The sequence below is a fragment of the Xiphophorus hellerii genome, chromosome 1, assembly GCF_003331165.1.
Source record: "Xiphophorus hellerii strain 12219 chromosome 1, Xiphophorus_hellerii-4.1, whole genome shotgun sequence".
NCBI lineage: Eukaryota > Metazoa > Chordata > Actinopteri > Cyprinodontiformes > Poeciliidae > Xiphophorus > Xiphophorus hellerii.
Genome location: NC_045672.1, coordinates 20,424,033 through 20,447,896, shown reverse-complemented (window position 1 = coordinate 20,447,896; position 23,864 = coordinate 20,424,033). Strand labels below are relative to the sequence as shown.

Below are 23,864 nucleotides of genomic sequence, written 5' to 3'. Positions count from 1 at the left end.
CATAGTTGATTTTTTGGGGGGGAAAGACACAAGGCTTAACGTTTATTACAAAATCAATCCACCTTTGCCACTATTTTCACATAAGCTTTGAACATCTTTCATCTACTGAAGAAGGCAGATCATTCATACACTTCACAATCACACACTACGTTGCTTTGGTATATAGTATCAACTAAATGATTGGTTTTAAACTATTGTTACATTATTCTTGCTCCACCAACATTTAGTCCAAATAGGGCTTTTTAAAGCCAGCAAGTTGCTCTACACTGTGTGTAGAAATATGAAGTCAAGACATTTTGCACAGCCATAGATCTTGTATCATGAACTGGAGGAATGCTCTTTTTGTTTATTTTGAACATTAATATTTTATGAGAGGGATCCTTGTACCAATGTTGTCCTCGTCCTTCTGGATCCGCAGTTTGACCATGTCTTCGGCCTGCTGCAGGACATGCATGGCGTCCTCCATGGTGCAGTTCTCCAGGCGTACAGAGTCGATGGCCAGCAACCGGTCCCCGGGCTCCAGAGTGCCTGTTCTAGCAGACACAACCAAGAGCAAGATGATCACAACCATTAACCTGGACCAGAGGAAGCATCTGCAGAATCCTCTTAGCCTCAGTGGGATCTGTGGGGGTGACCGTAACCTCACCCTCAACCTAATCGACCCTGACCCCGCCTGAAATGTAGCTGTCCTACTGATCTAGTTATGATGGCTCAATCCTATTAGGCCTCTGTTACACAGCAGACACATCTATCGGGTCCATGAGCGAGTCAGTGTAAACCTCGAGGAACATTGTCTCTGATGTGACCAGCAGTATCCAACTGTGGGAAATGTAAATACTGTATATGCATGATGGAACCCACCTGTGTGCTATGCTTCCTTTCCTGATGTCTGAGATGATGAGGGGCTTGCCAGGTTTCTTACTTGCTGGTAAAAATGGGGAAAAAATGTTTTATTTCATGTAGCAGCATAAAAGAACAGAGAAGATTCAGAAAAATCTATCATTTTGCATTTCTTTCTGTGGCACCTTGGCTTTCCCTTTTGTGTGTGTGTTTTTTGGGGGTTTTTTCAGAGGTAATTGAAGCAGAAAAGCTAATGAAGGACACTGGTACAGACCAGTATTATTCAGAGGTAATGAGCTATGTGCCTCAAAGTTTTAACAAGTGTCGGTTTTATGGATCAGGGAACTCAGACACCACAACTTGAAAGTGATGTAGTGTGATTGAGCAACACTGCCCCCTGCTGACAGTCCCTCAGACCTACCGCTGATGGTGATGCCCAGCTCCACTCCTCTCCGCTTCGGTAGTTTGACATGGAAAGTGCCACTGCTTGGAACAACAGACTCTAGTTTGGATTCAAACAAAGAAAACAAACAAACAAACAGAAAGGTGAAGCTTAACCAGACTTTAGGATTTATAGTTAACATTTTTAAGTAGGTGATACCTGCGACATCAAACTCAACCTCCACTGTAACTTTGTTCGCCAGAGCAGAATCTCTGAGCAGCTGATGAGCTTCTTCCAGAGTGCCATCTTCAGTCGGGATCCCATTGATGGACAACACTCTGTCTCCAACTTGCAACACTCCACACCTACCAAAAAACATACAAATGAAATGTATTCATCTATTAAATCAAATGAAGATTGTACAAGAAATGAAAAAAATATGTTGAAGACAAAGCAGTAAAAAGCATATGTAGAAATAAAATAGAACATAATTAAATGAAAATATAAAGAGAAACTTCAATAAAAATAGATGAAACACAAAAATATTAAAATAAAACAATATAAATGGTAGTCAAGTAAACTATAAAATATATAGTAAATTTTGAGGAGAAATGAGGACGAATGAGGAAATTTAAAAAAACTACAAACAAACAATAAAAATACAGATAGGAAGATGGAAAATAAATTATTTAATAGCAGTATGTAAAAAGTGCAGTTATAAATATCAAAAACTGGTATATTTGTAAATAGGCAGAGATAATTTTCAATTCATAAAAAGATGAAATGCATAAATTATACATCATAGTGGCTTGAGGTCCACACCATTTAAAATTATTTAGTATGTTCTGAGATATCTAGTCAAATTAAACATGTTAGTTATACATGTCCCCTACCTAGATTTTGTCTTCCTCTTGTGGCAGCAAGAGTAACTACATGACCGCCTGTGCTTCTGGTGTTCTGCTGTTGACAAAAAGACTCACTATTCTGAGTTTTTCCCGATCAGTTTGTTAATCAAAAGGAATGGATTTTTTTAAAACTGCTAGGGTTTCGTTTACTCCGCTTAGAGCTCTGTAGTGGAGTCCTACCTTCCTCTTCTTCAGCTCTACCAACATAATCATGATCAAAGCAACAGGATAAGAATTTTACCAGCAGTAGCAGCAGATACAAAACTGTGGTGAAGATCAACTTATTGCAGACTAGATCTTGCAGCTCCAACTCTGCACATCAGAGCAGTTACTAAAAGCAGCATGCATGAAGTCAAATAGAGTCCCACAGAGTTGGCGTGAACGCCTTTCTGGTATCTTTACATCAGCTTCAAAGTGGTCTCACCAAGGAAGCACTGATGTCTGGAGGAGGTAGGAAGCATAAACAGAATGACACCATTAAAGAGACCACAAACTGTGCAGGAAACGTTAAATGCTGTCAACTGAAATTAATTCACTGAAAACTGAAGCTCGTTGACCTTGCATTAGAGGCTGAGGCACTAAAATCACAGTGGGCTGCTGTACTTTAGTCACTCATGTCAAACTGCTTCTGGACTAATCATGTTACAGGACCCGGGGGACACGGCCCCGCGCTGCCGACACACACATCATTAGTCTTGTAGGACAGACTCTATAAACTGGCCTCATTTAAGATGTGTGCTAACTACACAGCACCGTGTACAGCTTCCTGAATTAATACACCTCATTCTGCCTTCGACCAGGAGGACGATGAAGACGAGACATCAGAACCCCTTTTGTGTTTAATGCATCACTGATTTATTCAGTGAACCATTTCTCCAGGCTTAAACAGAACCCAGTAAAGACGAGGGGAGTCAACCTGCATGACCACACTTCCTGACATTAACATGTACCACTGACCAACAGTGTTCACAGTGCGAAGCTGCTGGCAGCATAGCTGGAAAAATAAAACGTAGCAGATGTTTCCATGCCTTCAGCCATCTGTTGTCCTTTCAGATTCATTCTGTGACCCCTCCTCCCCTTTGGTGATCAGGAGATTTGAAATATATTAGATTTCTGGGATCACATATATTAAAAAAATATATATTAAAATTGCTGACAACGCAATTGTTTTTACCCTAAATCATCCATTTAAAATAAATGCAACAAGCACATTTCTAAACTTCATGTTTTTTGGGGGTTTTCTTTTCAATTTAAAATAGACAATAATGAATTAACTAATAATCTCTTAAAAACTGTTTAACAATATGTTGGCCTATATTAGAAAAGTGAACACGAGTCACTATTGGGTTGATGAGAGTGATCCAAAACATTTGACTAAAGCCATGTAGAAAATGTTGAGGCAGAAAATCAAACTTCTTCAATGGCCACCACTAATCCCAGAACGAAAATATTATCTTTAACTATAGTTTTTCAACTCATACCGATAAATATATTCAGTTTGTGTTTACACCGTCACTGTGACCAATGCTCCCTACAAGAATAGACAAAAGCATAAACATTGGAATTTCAAATCCAAGCAAAGGTAATGAGATTACTGCATTCTTCAATACTCAGACAAGCTTAATGATTTTGTTTTCTGTAGGTCAATTTGAATATGAATTTGATACAGACACATTTTCTTTTAAAGATCTTTAAATGCAGATGTCCTCAGAGGAGCTCTGAAACACTTGAGGCGGGCTGTGACATACAGGCATGAAGACAGCGTGTTTGTTCAGTCACATAGAATACTTCTCTGCTTGATTTGGAAAACTTAAAGCTTGCTCTGGGCTTCAGTCTAACAGCAGGAGACACTTAGTGCTTACAAATGCCACAAAAGCCTTGAGAAAACACAATGAATCCAAAAACTAAAATGTCTTTTTGCTTCTAGTAACTTGACAAAAATAAATAAATAAAAAGAAACGTATGTCATTTAAATCACATTTTAGTTAGGACAAGAAACATCATGTTTTGTTTTTTTTTGTTGATAGAATCTGATTCTATTTCCCCAATTACACCTTTCTTATTCTACCAGTTTTCTTATATCACTGCATATAAAACCTCTGATAAAAGGAACCGCAGAATAAGAGTAAAGTGTTTATCAAGCTAATGACTCACATTGCAATTTTATTTTGCGCCAGAAAAACATTTCCAATTGCAGTATAATTGCGGCATACTTCAATGACTACAACTGGCTGTGACTAACCCAACTTTCCCTTGAGCTGCATTTATCATCAACATTCCCACCACTTTCCATGACTTTAAGTGTTTTATTACAGGCAAGCCAAATCAGAGTTGGGCATCATGAATGGTGATGTTTAAGGCTGAGACAAAATTATTTGCATGCAGTGCAAGTAATTATACCTCTTCAAGTTTTTCCGAGCACTTTTTTGGAAGTGCTCGGAAAAACTTCAGAGATTTGTCAAGTACATTGAAAACCAGTGTTCAATTTTGACCTTTCCACTGAATAAGTTTGCATAAACCATTATTAAAAGCCATTATTAAATGGTTTAATAAATAAAACATCTGTAAAATGCATGTAAGGTTGAGGTTTAAAACTGACAAAATGTGGGGCGTGCCGTGGTGGCGTAGGGGTTAGCGCGACCCGTACTTGGAGGCCTTGAGTCCTTGACGCGGCAGTCGCGGGTTCGACTCCCGGACCCGACGACATTTGCCGCATGTCTTCCCCCCTCTCCTTCCCTGTTTCCTGTCAGCCTACTATCATATAAGGGACACTAGAACCCACACAAAACTATAAAAAAAACAAAAACCAAAAAAAAAACTGACAAAATGTGAACAAGTTGAATGAATACTTCCACAGGGAACTGTACATCAAAACTTTACATTTTGTTGGCAATAGTCACTGAATTATTTGAAATTTGTTACATTTATAAACATACTTGTGTTTGGGACAACTCCATCACTCCAGTTAGAGAGATTTCCTTTGAACTGCATTCAATCAGTAATGATCATCCACTAATGTACAATCTAAGGCAGGGATTCAATTTGTTGCATTTAAAATGACAGATCACTCTAGATACAAGACATCCAAGGTCCTAATTAAACGCCCGCAGCTGGACGTCTGTCAGTTACATAGTGAATGAATTTCTTCCTTCATTAGGACTGAGGCCCTTCAGATAAAGGTGACCGTGTTTGCTGCCTGATTTGTGGTTAGGTGTCTGATTGGGTTACCTCTCAGCGGGGCTGTCGGGCTCTATAAAGCGGATGACCGGGGGTGCAGACAGCGTTTCTGTGGCAAACACGCCGCCCTGCAGCTGGATCCCAAAACCAGTTAGTGGGTCCCCCCTCAGGAGGACTTCACTTGTTTCCACATGGAAAATCTGTCCCCCGGGACCAACAGAGCTGGAGGACAAGGACACTGAGGAAGAGGGGAGAAAGAGAGAGGACACGTCACACAGAGATACCACTGGAAATGTGGCAGAGAGATGGAGCAAAGGAAGGGACCTTTGGAGATGGTATGAGAGGGTGAGGAGAACATACAACCACCCACTGGCTCAGTGGCATGGGAATAGGAAGTGAATGAGTCATAGTAACGCTTATGTCAACAATCAGTTGAGTCTATTCGAGTTGAGGCTCAGGTTACGCAGATAAATCCATTTTCACACCTCAGTGTAAGCACTTCAAGGCTCTGAACTGCTAAATTTACTAATAAGACCTGACAGCAGACAGAATTTCACTCCATGCAGGACTATTTAATGAAACTACGTCACTTTTAGCAGACGGTCTAAACTGACAGGGGAGTGTGTGCTGTAAATGCAGGCCTGGATTTAAGCATGTTAGTCGATCTTTATGTGTTGAGAATGTTTAATACACAGAATACAAAGTGCTTCAAAAAAGATGAGACAATCAATTTAAAGAGAGGGGAAAATTTCATTCATGAGAAAGAACAACTATCATTGACCCAAACAGATCACAAAGAGCCTTTTTTTACTATTTGCCAGAAGATCTCTAAGACTTTTGGAAAAACATTCTGCTCCACAAAAGTGGAACTTTTTGAAGGGTTTGAACACAGACACAAAACTAACACAGAATTTTGGAAACAAGATTATGCAGACAGTCAAACATTATGGTTGTGCTGTGGCAGTCAGAGACTGCTTTGCTACTTCAGGGCCAGTAGTAGTTTCCATAATTGATGGAATTAAGAATTCTGAACTTGACCAGAAAATTCTAAAGGAGAATATCTGGCCATCAGTTTTTAATCTTAACTTCAGCTGCATTTGATTTTTTTTTTTGCAGGAAGATGATCGAAAGTTCAAATTCACCAAGAAAAAAAAATGTGTTGAAAAAAGTTTTGGAGAGGCCTAGTTTATTTTCGATGTGGATGAACCAACAATTCTCTGAAAAAGACAGGAAAAAAATCCCTGTGATAGAAAAACACTTATTGGTCATTACTGCTGCTGAGGGTGGCACAACCAGCTGATAGATTTAGAGAGATTACTTTTGACAAAGGACCAGGTTGGTTTAGTTTGGATACATTGAATCTTCATTGTATTTGGTTACCTTTGTCCAATATTAAAAAAAAGAAGAAATCTGTAAAAAGGGTAAGTAGGGGGATGTTTTTTTCAAATCCCTACATTTCATCAGGTTGAAAGCACAAAATCACAAGTTTTAAGTTTGCTTTAAAATAATTAGCAGTGTCTTATTGCAACACAAAACGAGATAATTTATCATACATGAGCTCTTGTGGTCCTTCTTCCTGTTCCTTCTCCTCCCAGTGGCGCTGCGGGGACTAGTGGGGGCAACGGGGGCAATGGGGCAGGGCAGAGTGTTGCTACCTTGGCTGCTGAAGCCGGAGGTGGCTGTGGATGAAGGGGAGAAGCCGGCGCTCACAGCTGCTAAAACAAAACAGAGCAACACAAGGGCTGATACAGCAATAAGGAGAAAATAATACAAAAAATCATCACAGCAGTAGAATGGAGCAAAAAAGTAAAAAGGTTGTGACTATTATTTGGGTAGTCATGGAGAGATGTTTTAATAATTGGGCTATTAAAGAGCCAGAAAAACGGCCCTGCCAGCAGCAGAGCTGTCACAAGTGATAACTTACATTTGCAGTGGTCCTGCTGGTTGTGTGGGTGGCTCGGGCTGCTCCATGTCTTGCTGTGGCTGGCGTGTGGGGGATGGCAGTAGTTGCTGCTTTGGTCCCAGTGATGATGGTTGCTTTTCTGTACTTTAACTGCAGCAGCAAGAACAAAAATAAACACATGCATCATTAAAATAAGATGACTAATTTTAAAAGTCAAGTCCACTGGAAACCGTCACAATTTGCTTTTCATGTCTAAATTTAAATCTCCGCCTGGAGGATACGCCAGCAACAAGTAATGGATATTTAATGTGTTTTACCCAACACTTTTGATTGAATCCTGGAGTTTAATGTATTTGCAGATCAATCATACAGTTTTTTTGGGGGGGGGAAATTATAGAAATATTTTTAAACAAATCTTACTTCTACTGGCCAGGCTCCACAGAACCGATTTCAAACTGAAGATCATTTTGATCATTTCATTCTGTCGAAGGGAGTAAGACTGGTGAACACTGTCAGAAAGTCCTGCTGACTGACTGCTTGGAGGCATGCAATTCATCCTTGATTGAGTACAGCTGAAGGCCTGATTGGTATTACTGCAGAGTTTGTGTCTCTTCGTCTGATTGGTGCTGCTAAAAGTGCTGTGTTTCAGTCTTTATTCCCCCGTGCAGATTAAATTCACATTTCTAGAGTCTGGTTCATGTTAAATGGTTTCATCTTACAAATGAAAACCTTAGCATTTAGTCAGGCTGCATTTATGAAGCGATCAAAGGAAAAACAGCTGACCAACTGTCTGACACTCATCTCAATTATTACCGCCTCCTTCCAGATTCAGGCAGCTGTTATCAGTCATTCAGTTACAAATTTGACATTCATCCTTGCCGCCCCGTTTGGAAAAGACTAATCTCTGACAGCTTGCTTGCATGGATGAAGTATTTTATCGAGAGATTGCTGACTGGCGCCTGGCATGCATGCAATACTCGAGGACCCTGGTTAAATCCAATCATACGTATTCAGACTACATGCAGCACGACCTCTGGGCCTTTTCAAGAAACCAAGATCTACAGAGCTCAAATCAGCCTGAAAAGCCCTGACTCTGCCAGCTTAAATTAAGCTCACCTAGGGCCCTCTTTTCAAGATATTTTGCTTTCAGTCTTAGTGGGTGGAACGATATGTCTTCTAATCTTTCAGTCAGCCTCATTAAATCCTCTGAGAAGATTAAACAAATTGCATTTTATAATCATGCCTCCTCCCAGAGAAAAGGAGTTGTGAAAATTGTTTCACGTCAAAAGCACACTTACTAAACGATGAGTTGTTACTGAAAGCGAATATCAGAAAACATGCCTAGATTGTTACAATACTGGTTATCAACAGAAGCACGTGAATCATTTATCTGATGTAATACAGTGTTACATCCACCTAAACAAGTTCAAACTGACATTATTATCTCACATGGTCCAAGTGTTGTAAAGAGATCTTTTTAATCTGTGTGCAATAATGAATGGGATGTTTCTCTCATTTAGTGGCCCCTCTAGTAAAAATGTGTAAAACATTAAAAAAAACAAAAAACATTTTATGATAGAAAAATTTTACCTGTCATTTGACACAGAGGCCCAAAGTCTCACACACCCTCCACCATACCTAAAACTGAGAATGAAGTACTTTTCCTTGTGTGTGAGAATAGAATAGAAATACAGTATCAAAATTCATGTTTATGTTTGTGACGGTAGGACAGAAAAGGATATTCAAATGGGATATCTTCCAAACACGTGTTTTGCATGTAAATAATGTGTAATAGTTTTTATTGAGACTTCGTGATCCCAAATACCCATTTTTACAGCGGTTTTCTAGCAACAAGTTGTGGTAATTCTTGTACCTCGTTGCTCATCCTAAACATGGAACTTTGTCTTGTTTGGTGGCCAGAAGTTAAGTCATCTTGTGTGTCATCATATAGAAAGTTGTGAGTCACTACTTAAAAGTTTGTGGAGACTTTGAACTTAATAATCAATAAAGTCTGAATTTAAGGAAAAAAAAAAAACTTTAGTTACATTTATTCTATAAAGTCTGTGTGACACTTTTGATTTGTTCCTATGTTTAGGAACAAATCAACATGGCAGCCTCATTCAATGAATCTCTATGCCAGACTGCTGTTATTGTTGTCCTGTCAGATGTCCCACTGCAGATAGAAATAGTGAACATTAAAAAATATAACAAACTGAACTGAGAAGGAAAAGTAATGTTGCTAGATGTCAAGTAAGAAAAAAGTTATTCTCCTAAGAATCTGTCACAGATTTTTTAAACAAATTTGATCATATTTAAAACGGCAAATTATTACATTTCAGTTTTAATGTTTAAGCTGAAACATTGAAAGAAGTAGAATCTGGGAACATGTTCAACAGTTTTATTTCCTTCTTTTAGCTTTCTCCCCTAGTGTGATCCATCACATCGCAGGGCTATAAGTTCTTGTAGCTGCTGATTCAAATATAAAACTGCAGGAACATGATCTCTGACAGAGAAAGCTCATCTGTGTGTTGCTTGATAATATCCATGCAAGTGTGCAAGCAAAGCAAAGGGTCATAAGCATACCAAAGAAAAATGATGATTCTAAATTATTCAGAAAGCCTGAAAAAAGACAGCTAAACCCTTCATGGCTGCATGTTACGCTGCAAAGAACAGAGTGGTCACTATAAACATGGTGAGACAAGGGTTTGGGGGAAAACTTGCACATGACAAAACCAAAAAAATCATAAATCACTTAAAAGTAGGACAGATTTTACAAAACCGCCTTTTGTCTTTCTTAAACCTTTATACTTTAGAGCCAGAAGACATAAAACCCTTGAAAGTATGAAACATGTTTGGTTATTTCATTGATTTCCAAAGCGAATAGGTCGTTTTAAAATATGCTTTTCTACAAGAATGAAAAGAAATGTTACTGAAAACCTGACCACAGTAAAAAGGAAAAGTTGTAAAAGTAGCTGGAATACAGACATGAATTTGCTTATGTGAGTTTCACCTCGGGGTAGCCATACTCTTTTCAGAATGTTTTGACATTTTACACTCCAGATAAATTATTTATTAATACCATCAGTAAAAATAGAGGTAAAAAACCAGAAGCTGCAGGCTCTTGCTTACATCTTATCTTTTTTCTTTTTTTTCTTCATTTTTTCTTAAAAAACCCCCAATAAACTAGGGTTTCTGTGACCTGCAGGGCATACCTGTGTCTTGTGGCCTGATGGGAAGTCTGCTCTGATTGGCTGGAAGAATCTCAAGTTTGAGATTCTCTGAGGTGCTGGCCAGCAACTGCGTTGCCTCCATCAGGGAGCAGCGCTCAGTGTTTGTCCCATCTATGGACAGCAGGATGTCTCCCACATGAAGCGCTCCACATCTGAGAGTCAGACAAAGACAGAGGCTCCATTTTAATGTCTGCTTTGTCAAGAGACACTTTGCACTGAAGGAACATGCAGAAGATTTGCTTCACCTTTCCGCCACACTTGCTGGCTTTATCTTGTCGATAACGATGACTTGCTTGTTTCTGTATGTTGTGGTTGTGAGGCTGATCCCCAGGCTGGCAGAAGGACCTTTCACTATTTCCACCAGCAGAGGACCCGAGGCCTGCTGCACTGCCTCTGGAACAGACAACACAAGCATGCAGAACATTACACAGATCTACTGAATCTAAATCAGCAAGAAAGAGAAAAAGTTGATTTAGATTCAGCGAAAAAAGGAAAATGGTTTACATTCTGAACTGTGATGTAAACAATGCTTGTGTTTTCATCACAGTTCAGAGCTTGTGTGGATTACAGTTATGGGTTATTAAGGCCCCTAACAATCCCAGCCTGAACATAAGTTATCTGAGTAATATTTTGTGACTTCTAGAAAACTAGGGGTCAAAATTTACTCAATTTTAGCAGCTTTGTCAATAAATGAAAACACATTATATCACAGAATAAAACATTAGGATAAATTTAAGATGTGTTATTGTTGTTGTTTTTTTTTTGTTGTTTTTTTACAAAGACTGTAATAAAGTGAACCAGAAAAGGTGGGATCCCACATTTAACCTTCGTGAAGAAGCATTCTCCAGCTTGTTGGAAAGCAGGTTCTGAAAGTTTGTTGAAGCTAGGATTCAGGTGGAGCAATTCGGCTTTCATCCAAGCTACAAAACATTGGACCACTTCTTTACCCTGGAGTTGCTGAGGGGTCAAATACATGAGAAAATACTTTTCAACAAAATTCTCTTCTGCAGTTTTTTCTATTCTACTTCTTACAAATCAAAGGCATGTCCCTCCATCCATCCATCCATTTTCTTACACCCTTGTCCCTTAGAGGGGTCGGGAGGGGTGCTGGTGCCTATCTCCAGCTAATGTTCTGGGCGAGAGGCGGGGTACATCCTGGACAGGTTGCCAGTCTGTCGCAGGGCACAAAGGCATGTCATATTTTCTTTATAAGTAGTAATCTTTTGCAAGTAAATGACTGTTGTACTCAGTACAAAAAGGAATGATGATTGCTGGGAATTATTTCACGCTTTAATTAATCTGCCAGCAGAAGGTCTGAATCGTAAATTTTGTGCAAAGGGAGAATATATGTGCCAACTATCCTTAGTGACTTGTCCTAGTTTGCACAGACCAGAGCAAAGAGCGTGATCTTGAAAATTAGTCACCATGACCAAATGGAGGTTATAATTAGGCCTTTAGTCATGTTGTGAGCTCTAGTATTTGGTGGCACATTCTGCTGCTTAAGAGAATCGATTAAACTGGGTTCTCTCTTCGCTGATATACTGATTTAAACATATCTTTACATACTTTCACAATAATAATTTTACCAGAACACATAGAAATAAAGAAACAAATTTAAGGTGTTACAAAGGCACATTACAGGTAAAATTATGTAGTACAGTAAAGCGCACGCCATAAACTCTCCATATAATTTCTGCTTTTCAAACAGAACTCTGCTTTAGAAACATATAGTTCCTCCCACAAGCTTACTGGAAGCAGCTAGCTCATCCATTTTTGTGTACGCTTACTTACAAACACATACAGACACAAACATCTTGAAGAAGATATCTTATCATGTTGCAAAATGATAATGATATGCAAAATGATATGCTTAAAAATTCTATTTTAAGCATACGGCATTGTCCAGAATAGCTGGAACTGGTAAGTAAAAACCAGTTATAGTAAACTTTTCTTTATTTTTTCTGCAGCAATTCTCACACTAAAAGTATATTAGTATATCACCAAACGTAGAGAACTGCAGCAGAAAGTGAAGAGTTGGAATCACAAAGTCTCCATAGCAACCATGAGACACTCGACATGACAACCAGTTGTTTGGGGGGATTTGTGATGTCCTATCATCAGAAAAGTAAACATCAGGAGTTTGCTAAACACACCTGGGGCTTTAACTGGAACCATGTGATTTAGACAGATGAAACTGAGATTTATCTTTTCGGGAACAAACAGTCCAGGGTCAGTTATAAAATAAAGGACAATTATGTGCAAAAGCATATAATTATCCCATATTAAATAGGGTGGTGGATCTGTAATTCTGTGGGTCTGGTTCCTATCCAAATGCATTGAATAATGAATCACCTGGGGTATTTTAACTAAGTATTAGTTGTTGTTGTTCTGTGGGTCATTGTGAATCTTGCAGCAGAATCAAAAACAAGTTGCCAACTCAATATAAGTCCCAGTGGGTTGACCTGAAGAGTAGAGAGCATGAGAGAAAACACAAGACTCTGGAAGATCAAACACAAATGATTTAAAGATCCTTCTCTCCATGTGCCCAAACCAGAATATACTAAACAAATAAAATAATTGTTAAAAAGAAGGAGTAACAATTTGCCTAAATCAGTCAAAAACACAAGAATAGAAAGCAGTGTGCTATAAGTCAGGGTCGCTCCAATCTGAGCTGCTGGGTCTGACCTTCTAAAACAACAATAGAGACTGGATGCTGTCTGAGTATTTACAAGGATAAAGTCGATGTTGAAACCTGACAGAAAAGGGCTACAGAATCAGCATTGGACATGTCAGAGGAAATGAAAGTTTCTGCGACAGATCAGAAACTAAACATTGCATAACATCAACCTCTGCAGACCATGTCCAAGACAAACCCTTCAAATATGAGGATATAACTGAAACAGACAACAAGGAAAAATGGTTTCTGACTATACAGAGGTTACGCTATGGTCAAATAAAAACAACTTTAATTTGTTCAGCTCATATGTGGTTCGGCATTTTTGGAGTTCCAAGAAAATGGCTGAGGTAGTGTAACAATAAAGGGCTAAATAAGAGCAAGACATGCTGGAACAATGATGATTAGAGGCAGCCTAGTGAATGCCTGTACGAAAAATGTCAAGCTGAAACCCAGTCATCAGAAGTTTTGCAAAGGAAGAACATTTCAGCATAAACTGCCTTTTTTTATTTCAAAACTAAATACTTTTCCAGACTCCAGTTACAATTTTAAAAAATGTTTTAGGCAATATAATTCAAACTATTTATTGAATTCTGTATCTTCCACAAATCATAAAATGACACATTTGTGGGTTTTCAATATGACTATGTTAAAGGACTATAATACAACTTTTTGACATCTGGACCAACTTCATAAATTTCTGAATTTAAACTTGATTATTGTACAAAACGTTGTAACATGTCTGTATTAAGTTTTCAAAGTTTTGAATAGTGGGCATTTATCTGTGAAAAGGCAAAAAATATATATTTATAAACGGCACACTCATAAAACTTATCATAAGAAACCCTTTAGTTCTCACAAATACACATTTTTTTATGTTTTAAATAACATTGAAAAAAAAATAAAGTTTGGAATTCAAATATTTTCAAATAAATGTTTTCATTCTTATCCAGACTTGAAAATTGACAGAATCAGATTCCATACATTTCCAAACCTTCAAGACTCATAGTAATGCAGAAAAATAGAAAACTTATTATGTGACCAATTATGTTTCCTGATTTTAAAAAACAGTGCAAACTTGTTGGTTTCATCCAATAAAAAGTTAAGTATTTTTATAGTATAATTAACAATAAAATAATAATTCAAGTGAAATAATAAACACTAATAAAACAAAAGATTAATTCTGACAGATTAATGACTTAATATACAAGAAACATGAAACAGAAATAAAATAGCATAAGATAACCATTTGTCATGTACATTGTACCCTTTTGCAAACATGAAATGAATCTAAATCTCAATGTTTTGTGAGCCAGAAGATTTTCTTCTGATGGATAAGGAAATAAAACAGTCAAATAAAACCTGCAGTATAAAGAAGACAATTAGGAAAAAAATCCATTTTGGAAAATCTTTAAAAGCTAAAATGATATATTTGCTTTTCTGGAGTATCTAGGTCTGACACGGTCCTTACCCTCCCCTCCCATTTCAGTGAGCTTTTTTTTGGAAGTGTACCAACATCTGCATTCACAGATTTATACACTGCTTTCAGTGTTTCTCAAATTCCCTTTTGATTAACTTATCATCATCAAGAATTTATGATTATATCTAAAGTCCAACTGTGTCGTTAGTACCGTTATGATCAATGTGCACTCAGGTTCATGTTGCTCCCCTGGTGCCGTCTCCAGCACCAACAATCATCCACGCACCCAAACGGCCCCATACCCTCAGAGAAACGCTGCCCTACCATGCCTCCACATGCTCTCCGCATTTGTGTATGTGTGTGCGCGTGTGTTGGCGGGTGTAGGCGTGGGGGTGTGTGTGTGTGCGTGATTACTCACCCATGACAGAAACGTCATACTCGATCAGGAACAGAGCTTCCTGGCCGCTCTGCATCAGCATGGTCAACGCATCAGCGTGCCTCTCTCTGTTCAAAGGCATCCCATCTATGCTTAAAACCCGGTCTCCGGCCTTTAGTGTGCCCTCTCTGGAAAAAAAAAACAAAAAACAATAAAACCCCTCAAACATGAACAAGGAGAATAAAACCTACCAAACTGGGCCATGATCCTCACAGCAGAGTTTAAGCAGCAGTCACAGTGAATGATTTAGCAGTGAGGATCTCCTCACAGGTGGGACAAAGGATAAACAAGATAAATGGCCATAAAGGCTTTGATGCAGCATTATGTTTGCTCCACTGTTTTGGTGCTCTCAGTTTTTCATAGAGAAAAGTGCAAGGCTACATTAGCCTCGGGATGAGCGCTGCCCTTTCTGTGTTAAAGATGCTCTTCATGTGTTGCAGCAACAATTTTGTGCAGCAAGAAAAATTGGAATTTTGCAACATAAATGCACAGCAGATTTTTAAACTCATGAAACAGAAATTATAATGATGATTATAATTAGCATTAATAATTAATGCTAGATTCTATGTGAAGAATACTGTGACGTTTGATTTAATGCATAAAAACAAGAAAATTAGTCAAATGGTCATTAGTTTGTATGCCTCTGTACACATGAATGCTTACATTCTTTAATTTTAATGGACTCATCCATGCAAACCTCCCAGATAATCTCACACACCAGAAACCAGGTGAAACACAACCAACCCCTATAAATAAACACATCAGACACATCCTGACCTGTCGGCTGGACCCCCGGGCCGGACACCGGTAACCACCAAAGGACGAGACCTTCGCCAGTCTTCATGGAAACCTCCTTCAAAACAGATTTCAAGAACGTATTATAATATGGAAGGAAAAATAAGTCTAAAAGTTATAAGTTGTATTGGACATTGTAAAGTTCCTAAAATAAGAAAAAGAAAAACAACCACATCCAACTTACTTACCTCTCATGACAAAGCCAAAACTGTTTCCTTCCTTGTGTAAAAACACTTCTATGGTTTTAGTTATGACTCCCGACGGACTCTGGACTACAATAAAAGAGAAAATTAAGAATTACATAGAAGCGGAAAATGTCCACATCTGCAAACAGAATCGTGTGATTGAGTCTTGTTCAAGAGTGTGAATTATGTTATGCTTAGAAAATCATTTTATTTTGTTTGTGATAAATTTATCTATTCTTTTGTGGATACAAAAGAATAGATAAAATGTACAATGTCCATGGTTTCTTAAAGGTTTTACCTGAGAAGAAGGAATTAAAAGCTGTCAATTTTATTCTGTGTGTTGGTTTGAAGAGTGTAATATTAACAACATGGCGTTGCTTCGGGAGAAAATAATTTATTTTATTTAGATGACTTCTCCATCTTCTTGTTCTTTTCTTTTTTTAAATTTCCAAGTTGAAATTAGGTTTTACAAAAGAAAAATATATATATTTGCTAATTATGATTATATATTTTTTACCTGCATTTTAACGGGGAAATAGTCAGATTTTTGTAGAATTGGGAAGTTATTGCAGACTCAAAACATTGAGAGGAATCTCTTTCTTTTAAACGAAAGGCATAGTTTCCTAGTTTGTTTAGTTTTCTTTTGTTGGTCTGAACAAAGATGGGACAAAGATGAGATGTTTATCTCATCTTTGCTCAGCAACAAAGATGGGATTTGGGTCACTCCTTTTGAAAGTGCTTGTCATATTTTGCTAAGTTTAATTAATACAGTACATAGGTTAATGTTTGTTTGTGCTCCTGCTTTCCATTTCAACAGATTTTACTTGTAAGTTCATAAAATTTTGGGAGAGGGATTTCATACACCAGTTTTGCTTTTAAAAATAATATATAAACAAACTTTTTCCATTTCATTTATTTATTCATTCTGTTCTCACCATATGCAGGCAGCTCATACTCCACTTCCAGGACGACTCGCTCCCCAATGTTCTTCAGTAGGCTAATGATTTCATCGTGCCGGAGCTTTGACAGGTTGATGCCATTCACCGACTTGATGTAGTCGCCCACATTCAGCTGGTCGCTCCTGTTCAGAGCCACAACAGACTATTAAGGCCATCTAGTTTTCCTTTACTCACTGGTGAAAGCAGAAAGCTGCACATCAAATTTACACAAACTCAAAAATGTCCACATCTGCACATTTGAACTGCATACCAGCAAATGTTTACCATCATTCCACCAAACCATCCCTCTGATTTAAAGACAATACAAAACACACCCAGCTTTTACTCCACAATGTAGGACTTAAAGTAAGCCCTCCAAAGCTACTATTAACATATGTTTGGGTTTACCATCGACTTTAAAATCCCAAAGTGGCCAACAGCTGACCAAAACAGTCACATTAAATTAAAATTGGTTTGAATGTTTAGAAACAACTGGAAATCTTCAAGGAACCATTCTATCATTAACTCAAAGACGCTGAAACAACATCAGCCTTGGAGTCAATTTAAACCAGAATGGAATAAGAGGGTGCCAACCAAGAAAGAAGGCTCTGCTGCAATATCAGCATGCCTATGAGGCATTGAACCAAATCTTAAGCATGGTGCTGGCAGCATCATGCTTTGGATCTTGTTCTATTAGAATTGTGCAAGTGCATCACGCAAAGTAAGTGTAAGAATAAGGAAGGGCACTGGTTTCAAATTATTTAGGTTCACCTCAATAGAACAGTTGTATGGTTAAAACTTGGATATGTTTTGGTATTTCAACAGGACAGTGATCCTAAATAAACACCTTAATTGGTTTTGGAACAGACAAATTAGACCAACATTAAGATTCTGGAATAGCCCCGATCTCAACCCGATTTAAAAACCAGCCAATTTAAATCAACTCTGTCATTTATAAGAATAAGAATGGGCACCAATCTAGCACGAATTATGCCAAAAATCAGTAGATGCTTTTAAAACGAATATACTATTTGTGCTCATAGTGAGTCTATGTTAGCATATGACCAGAGTTGTAACTCTGTTACGTGATTTTTAACATCTCTGCAGGCAAACATAGAAGGACACCTGTGTAGAAAGCAAAACTGATTTGGAAGTAAGATGACTGACAGTCTCTCCCTCTTTGACACTGGCAGAGATGACTATATGGTGTCTCACATCTGACATTCTGAGTCAATGCGCCTCTCACTGGAGAGCTAATTAATCAAATAGATGTCCTGCCCTTCTTGCCCTTCTCACCCTTTGGGCTCCTGTCAATCAGCCGTGACAGCAGACAGAGAAGCCTCCAAAGCTTAGCAGGGCTGAACGTCACGATGGTCCAGTCCCGTCACACACGTAGCCGTTCTGACCCAGCGTGTCTCCACCCATTAAATTAGCAGGTACTTTCACATAGGCATGAACTCAGCTGTGTGAAGACAAGCTGCTTGGCAGAATTAGCATAGTGTCCCTTAGACGTGACAAGAAATGGCATATTTTGGCCAGGACATTTTCAAAGGATTGTGTCATTCTTGCTGAACTGAGGGTGTTTTGTTTTTTTTCACATCAGTGACATGCAGGATGACATACCATCCCTCACCCCACCCACAAACAAGGTAGAAGTAACAGGCTTTGAATTAAACATTTATTGTTTCCATGCTACTTAAGTGTATATACAGAAGGCTAGAACATTTTTGGATTAAGATTTCTGATATAGATTTTAGCCGGTATTGTGGACTTACTAAAATTGAAAACAGTAAATAAGTAAATTTTATTTGTACAGCTAAAAATTACAACATCTTAAGTGCAAGATAAAATAGAAAAAGAAATCCAAAGTAAAAGGTAGTTTTAATGTGAATGTCTTCACCACTTTCTAAATGAGCAATAATAATCAAATGAGTTTTCTATTGCTTTAAATTAAATGCTATCAATGGAAAACGTGTGTTTAGTAGATGCCTCTGTGCAGGACTGCGCTCTGCATGGCATTTCACCTGTTTCTTAATACCAAATACTTTTTGGTATTAACATCTGTCTCTTTTTCATGTTTCAGGTTTTTGGATGATAAAAGGTGTGCAGGTTTGCTCTACTGTGTGTTTAGGTTCTGTTAGGTTTGGTCCAGAATAGTTTGTTGGATGCGTCTGACTCCAAAGATTCATGTGTGATTTTTGCTGTAAGAAGAGCTAGTCTAAACATGACTTGTAATCGATATAAATTTCAGGCATCAGGTCAAAACAAGAATATTTGTGAAAATACAAGACTTCAGTTCATGGAAGTACATGGCCGTATTGTTGGCCTTGATGACATTTGGAAAACATCAGATCTTAATATCTTTCTGTTTTGTGTTCACAGAAAATCAGTTGCTTATCTAGCTACTGGGGAAAAATATCTCATTACCATCTGAACAATAAGGTTTTATTTAAAAAGTTCCCTCTGGCTAACATCTGCTGTTTTAGCATTGAAAGAACTTAGTTGTACTTTATTAATGATTTAACTACTTTGTAAAATGTCTTATGGTGTCATGGTACTTGACAAATGAATATCAGCTTTGTCTTAGTACATAAGAAGGCGGCTAATAAAACATTCTGAATAACAACAATCTAGACACAACTATTAGCTTTTAAAACATTTGCGTGCAGAGCTGGATGCCTGACCAGTTTGGTGGCGTTGCCAGGCTCAGAGCACATCACAGAGCACAGATCTCACCTGGCAGCCAGCCCACCTGGCCGTAGGTTTGACACTCTGGGCTTGCCATCTTTATCAGAGCCTCCGGAGATGGTGAGGCCAAGGCTGCTGCCTTCCCTTTTCATCAGCTCCACCGTGGTCACTCCTCGATACTCCTCTGCTGACAGATACAGACGCAGGCACAAACCCACAGAAAGAATTAGCCTCTGCTTGACAGAGCTGCCCTGTCTGTGAGGCATGGAACGGCTTTTTTTTTTCTGAATCTTTCGGAAAATGTTTTCTAAGATACAACCACGGGGAACAGTTGTTCCAGCTACTTTCTCTTCTCTTTGTTTCTTCGCATCGCAAAGAGAATCTTTGTGTGGAAATCTGAAGGAAACTAGGGAGCTTAAGAAAATTTTAAAAGACACATAAATACAAAAGTAGGTGAACACTAACATGACATGTATGTCCATAGTTCGTTAAGAAAAACAATTACTTGTAAAACTACTGTCTTGCAGATTTTGTTTGAATTTTGTTTGAATAATAATCACAAGGTGCTACTACCCAAGTACTCAGGATTGGTTTAACACACTGGGTGTGAGCAAAGCTGTAAAGCCAAAGGTTTTCATAGTTTGTTGATTTGGAGCAAAAGGGATGTTTTAACATCACACCAAGAAAGGAAGAGCAATAACCTTACAGAAGTTATTATGGTACCCATTTATATAGAAAGTAGTGTATGCATACATACCACATTCTCCATCCATCTATCTGTCAACTTTTACCAGCTTCTTTGTCTACTGAAAAAACAGTAATCTCATAGCATGATGCTGCCACTATCATTTTCAGATGATGAATAAAACCACAGGTCGAGGTCGGTAACTCCAGTCCTCGAGAGCGGATGTCCTGCAATTTTTTGGATGTTTGCCTGCTTGGATGCACCTGGTCTAAATGACTGTATGATTGACAGTTCTGAAGAAACAATTCAATTACTAGAATCCATTACTGGACCAGGGGATCTTCTAAAACTGGCAGGACACCAAGAGGTTTGAAGTTGCACTATGTTCTGTGAGTTGCAAAAAGTTCTGAATATTTTTTTATTATCAGACTCTGTTACAAACATCATCACCATCTTATTTCAGTTCCAGACGTGTGTGAAGCATGTCACACTTCTCATATTTTTTCTTTGTGGAAAATATTTGAAACCAGGTATCATTTTTATTCCACTTCACAACTATGCTTTACTTTGCTTTGTTCTATTAAATAAAATCCCAATAAAATACATCATCAGTTATGGATTTAAAGTTTGAAAATGGTAACATTTTAAACTGTATGAGGTTTTTTTTTGCAATCCACTATACAAGTAAAACTCCACATACTGTATAACATGTTAAATGTTAAGTTCATGTCAATACGAGTAGAGGATACTGAACAAGTATGACTTATTTGGAGAAGTTGCAGCAAAAACCCTTACTTTTTTACAAAAAAGAATGCAGCATAGTTTAATATGTAGTACTATTTGAACAAACCAGATGATTTCATTGACAATGTTGTTTTCGTAAGTGAGACCAAGACAGATATTCCTGAACATAATGCTCTTTGTCACTTTGAGCTAAAAACAAAAGCCCAGCTATCAGGTTATGATGGAAAGATCAGGATTTGGTTTAGTTTTCAAGGAAAAGAACAAAATTTCTTAAAGAGAAAGGATCCGAGGTATTGCAAAGTGTAAAATTCAGACACATTTAGACAAATCACCCATTACGGAACATGTGTTACATCATAAATAAGAGACATACTTTAAATCATTGCATAAAACGTTTTCCTGAAAGCAGTACAATATTGAGCTTATTAGGATTTTACGTTCTGCTTTAACATTTTGCCTTTAGTTTTTATGTATTGCAGCATGCTGTGTTTCAGCTTATGTTTTGGTTACTTAATTTGAGATCTCCAAGAGCTTGACAATTTATTTAACATTGACAGTTTATTAAGTAAACAGGGTTGACCTATTTTAGTAATGATTTAAAGTCAGTTTTAAAGCCCAATTTTATTATTACATTGATTTTTTTTTTTTTTTTTTAAGAAAGAAAAAGGAATACAATTGTAATTGATGTGTGTTTTCATTGTGTCACGAGAGAACTCATTCTGTCTTGAGGTCCACTTTGTGCTGTGCTGGTAAATCTCTGCTTTGCCCATCATGCCAACAGCAGTTTAGTACCATGACAGGTATGCCACAAGTGCATTTTTTTCAACTTATCTAAGCATTTATAGCATCAAAAGACAAAGCAAACCACTGGAGGGACATAATTCAAAATTCAACAAAGACTGCATGCAATTTTATCCTCTTGATAACCCAAGAGGGTTGTGACTCAGACAGCACATGAAACAAAGTAAAGGTTTGACTGTAATGTACCTGAAAGGCTTCGCCCCCGGGAGGAATGCGATTGGTCAGTTGTCTCTTTGCTCCCCTTGGAGTATGGTCCTTCATCTGAGGAGACAGCAGAGAGGTGTAGGAGGTTATACAAAGACTGCAGCAGAAAGACAAATACGCATGACTGCCTATTCCTGACAGAAACCTACACCTTAGTGTTCTGAACTTTAACCTGAGTTAAAGTACTGCAACAGTGATTCAGACAAAAAAAAAAGCCTTTAAAGGCATTCATTCAAAAAAAGAATACATCTGCAGAAGAGCTGAAGTATGCAACCACTTGGGCATGGAAACAGCACGCAGTTAATGGACTGATTTTGGATGGGGAGAAAATGATCATTTGCATGTCATTCACAGCAGCTGCTACGGAAAGCAGCAAAATGTTCAATCTGTTCAGCAGAGAAACAGATTTTTGTTCACTTCTCACACATACTGGGGCCCATTTCTGACAAGGTTCACAAATTAGCAGAGTCAGTCCCCAGCCATCTGAGCCTGAACACAGAAATGAATATTAGCAGTCACGCTGCTGAGGAAACTGACTTGGCGCTGTTGTAATCCTGTCCACTATGGACGACCTTTTCAGGTGTCCAGCATAGGGATTAAACATCACTCTGCACACATGAAGAAAAGCCTAGACAGATTTTTATTTTAAAGAGGGAACAAATGACTGTAAGCACAAGTTACAATGCTGTCAAAGGTTTAAAACACAACCTTTTTCATAACTTACAGTGTCTTGCTAAAGTCTTAATATCCCTATAAGCCTTTTCCAGATTTTGTCACATTTCATCCATTAACTGACACAAAGCTGTGCATAATTGTTCAATGAAAGGGAAAATATGTTGAAAATGGTATTCAACATATTTTTACACTCAATTCAAGAATTTTGTGTTCACTGGTTTCTTATTCCCATTGATACCCCTGAAGAAAATCAAGAGGAAGCAACTAACATCAGAAATCCTCTAATTCGCAAATCCATGTGTGATTTAATCTCAGTTTAAATACAGCTTTTCTATGAAGTTCTCCTAGAAAAACCAAGGAACATAGAAGACAGGAATAAAGTTGTAGAAAAGGTTAAAGCAGGGTTAGGTTCTAATAGAAGAACCCGATCTTTGAACACTTCATCTGAAAATAGAAAGAGTATGGCACGATTGCAGACTGCATGTTACTCTAGAGCAGTGTTTCCCAACCCGGGTCCTCAAGGCACACTGTCCTACATGTTTTAGAGGTTTCCCTGCTTTAATGTGCCTGACGCAACTGATTGCAGTTCAACAAACATCTGTTAATCAGTCATCAATTGAAATCAGCTGGACTGAAGCAAGGAAATACCTAAAACATGCAGGGCAGTGTACCTTGAGGACCAGGGTTGGGAAACACTGCTCTAGAGAAGAAGCTATGAGGCTGACTGTAATTTTGGAGGAACTGCAGGGAACTACAGTTATTAGTATTGCACTCCACTAATCTGGCCCTTATAACTGCATGGCAAGAAAGTCATAAAAGGCCATTTTTAAAGTTTGAACTATGTAGATGGCATGCCACAAACATGTGGAAAAATACTGCTCTTCTCAGAAGAGGCCAAAATTGATCAGTTGGCAAATGTGTAATATGCTTTATGTGGTAGAAAACTAACTGTGCACATAAACCCTTAACACACCATCTCCACTAAATAAAAAATTCAAAAACAAACAAAAAATAATAATAAAAACAGTGACGGCGGCCGTCTCACCCTGTGGGGATGTTTTAATCCCGATGAGACAGGCATGATGCTCTGGGTTTATGTAAAGATGAGTTGAGCTAAATAGAAGAAAACCTGTTTGGCTGCAACAGACTGAGACCAGGGCAAAGGTTCACCTTCCAGCAGGA

At 38.1% G+C, this 23,864-nt stretch overlaps 1 protein-coding gene across 6 annotated transcripts in view; it reads right to left on the bottom strand.

Annotated features, from left to right (window-relative positions):
• LOC116728485 (glutamate receptor-interacting protein 2-like) overlaps nt 1-23,864 on the bottom strand; it is a 37,420-nt gene that overhangs the window by 9,433 nt on the left and 4,123 nt on the right. For 3 of the 6 annotated variants that reach the window (XM_032576681.1, XM_032576639.1, XM_032576663.1), the window contains exons 2-16: nt 21,990-22,064; nt 19,622-19,760; nt 16,883-17,028; nt 15,951-16,034; nt 15,745-15,820; nt 14,950-15,095; nt 10,683-10,830; nt 10,420-10,589; nt 7,229-7,357; nt 6,858-7,019; nt 5,356-5,542; nt 1,442-1,587; nt 1,262-1,342; nt 862-925; nt 388-533 (exon numbers count right to left, since the gene is read on the bottom strand). In XM_032576681.1, the coding sequence (XP_032432572.1) occupies nt 388-533; nt 862-925; nt 1,262-1,342; nt 1,442-1,587; nt 5,356-5,542; nt 6,858-7,019; nt 7,229-7,357; nt 10,420-10,589; nt 10,683-10,830; nt 14,950-15,095; nt 15,745-15,820; nt 15,951-16,034; nt 16,883-17,028; nt 19,622-19,760; nt 21,990-22,064 (1,899 nt within the window). The remainder of the gene's footprint in view (nt 1-387; nt 534-861; nt 926-1,261; nt 1,343-1,441; nt 1,588-5,355; nt 5,543-6,857; nt 7,020-7,228; nt 7,358-10,419; nt 10,590-10,682; nt 10,831-14,949; nt 15,096-15,744; nt 15,821-15,950; nt 16,035-16,882; nt 17,029-19,621; nt 19,761-21,989; nt 22,065-23,864) is intronic. The other 3 variants (XM_032576647.1, XM_032576672.1, XM_032576656.1) reach the window with 2 other exon arrangements.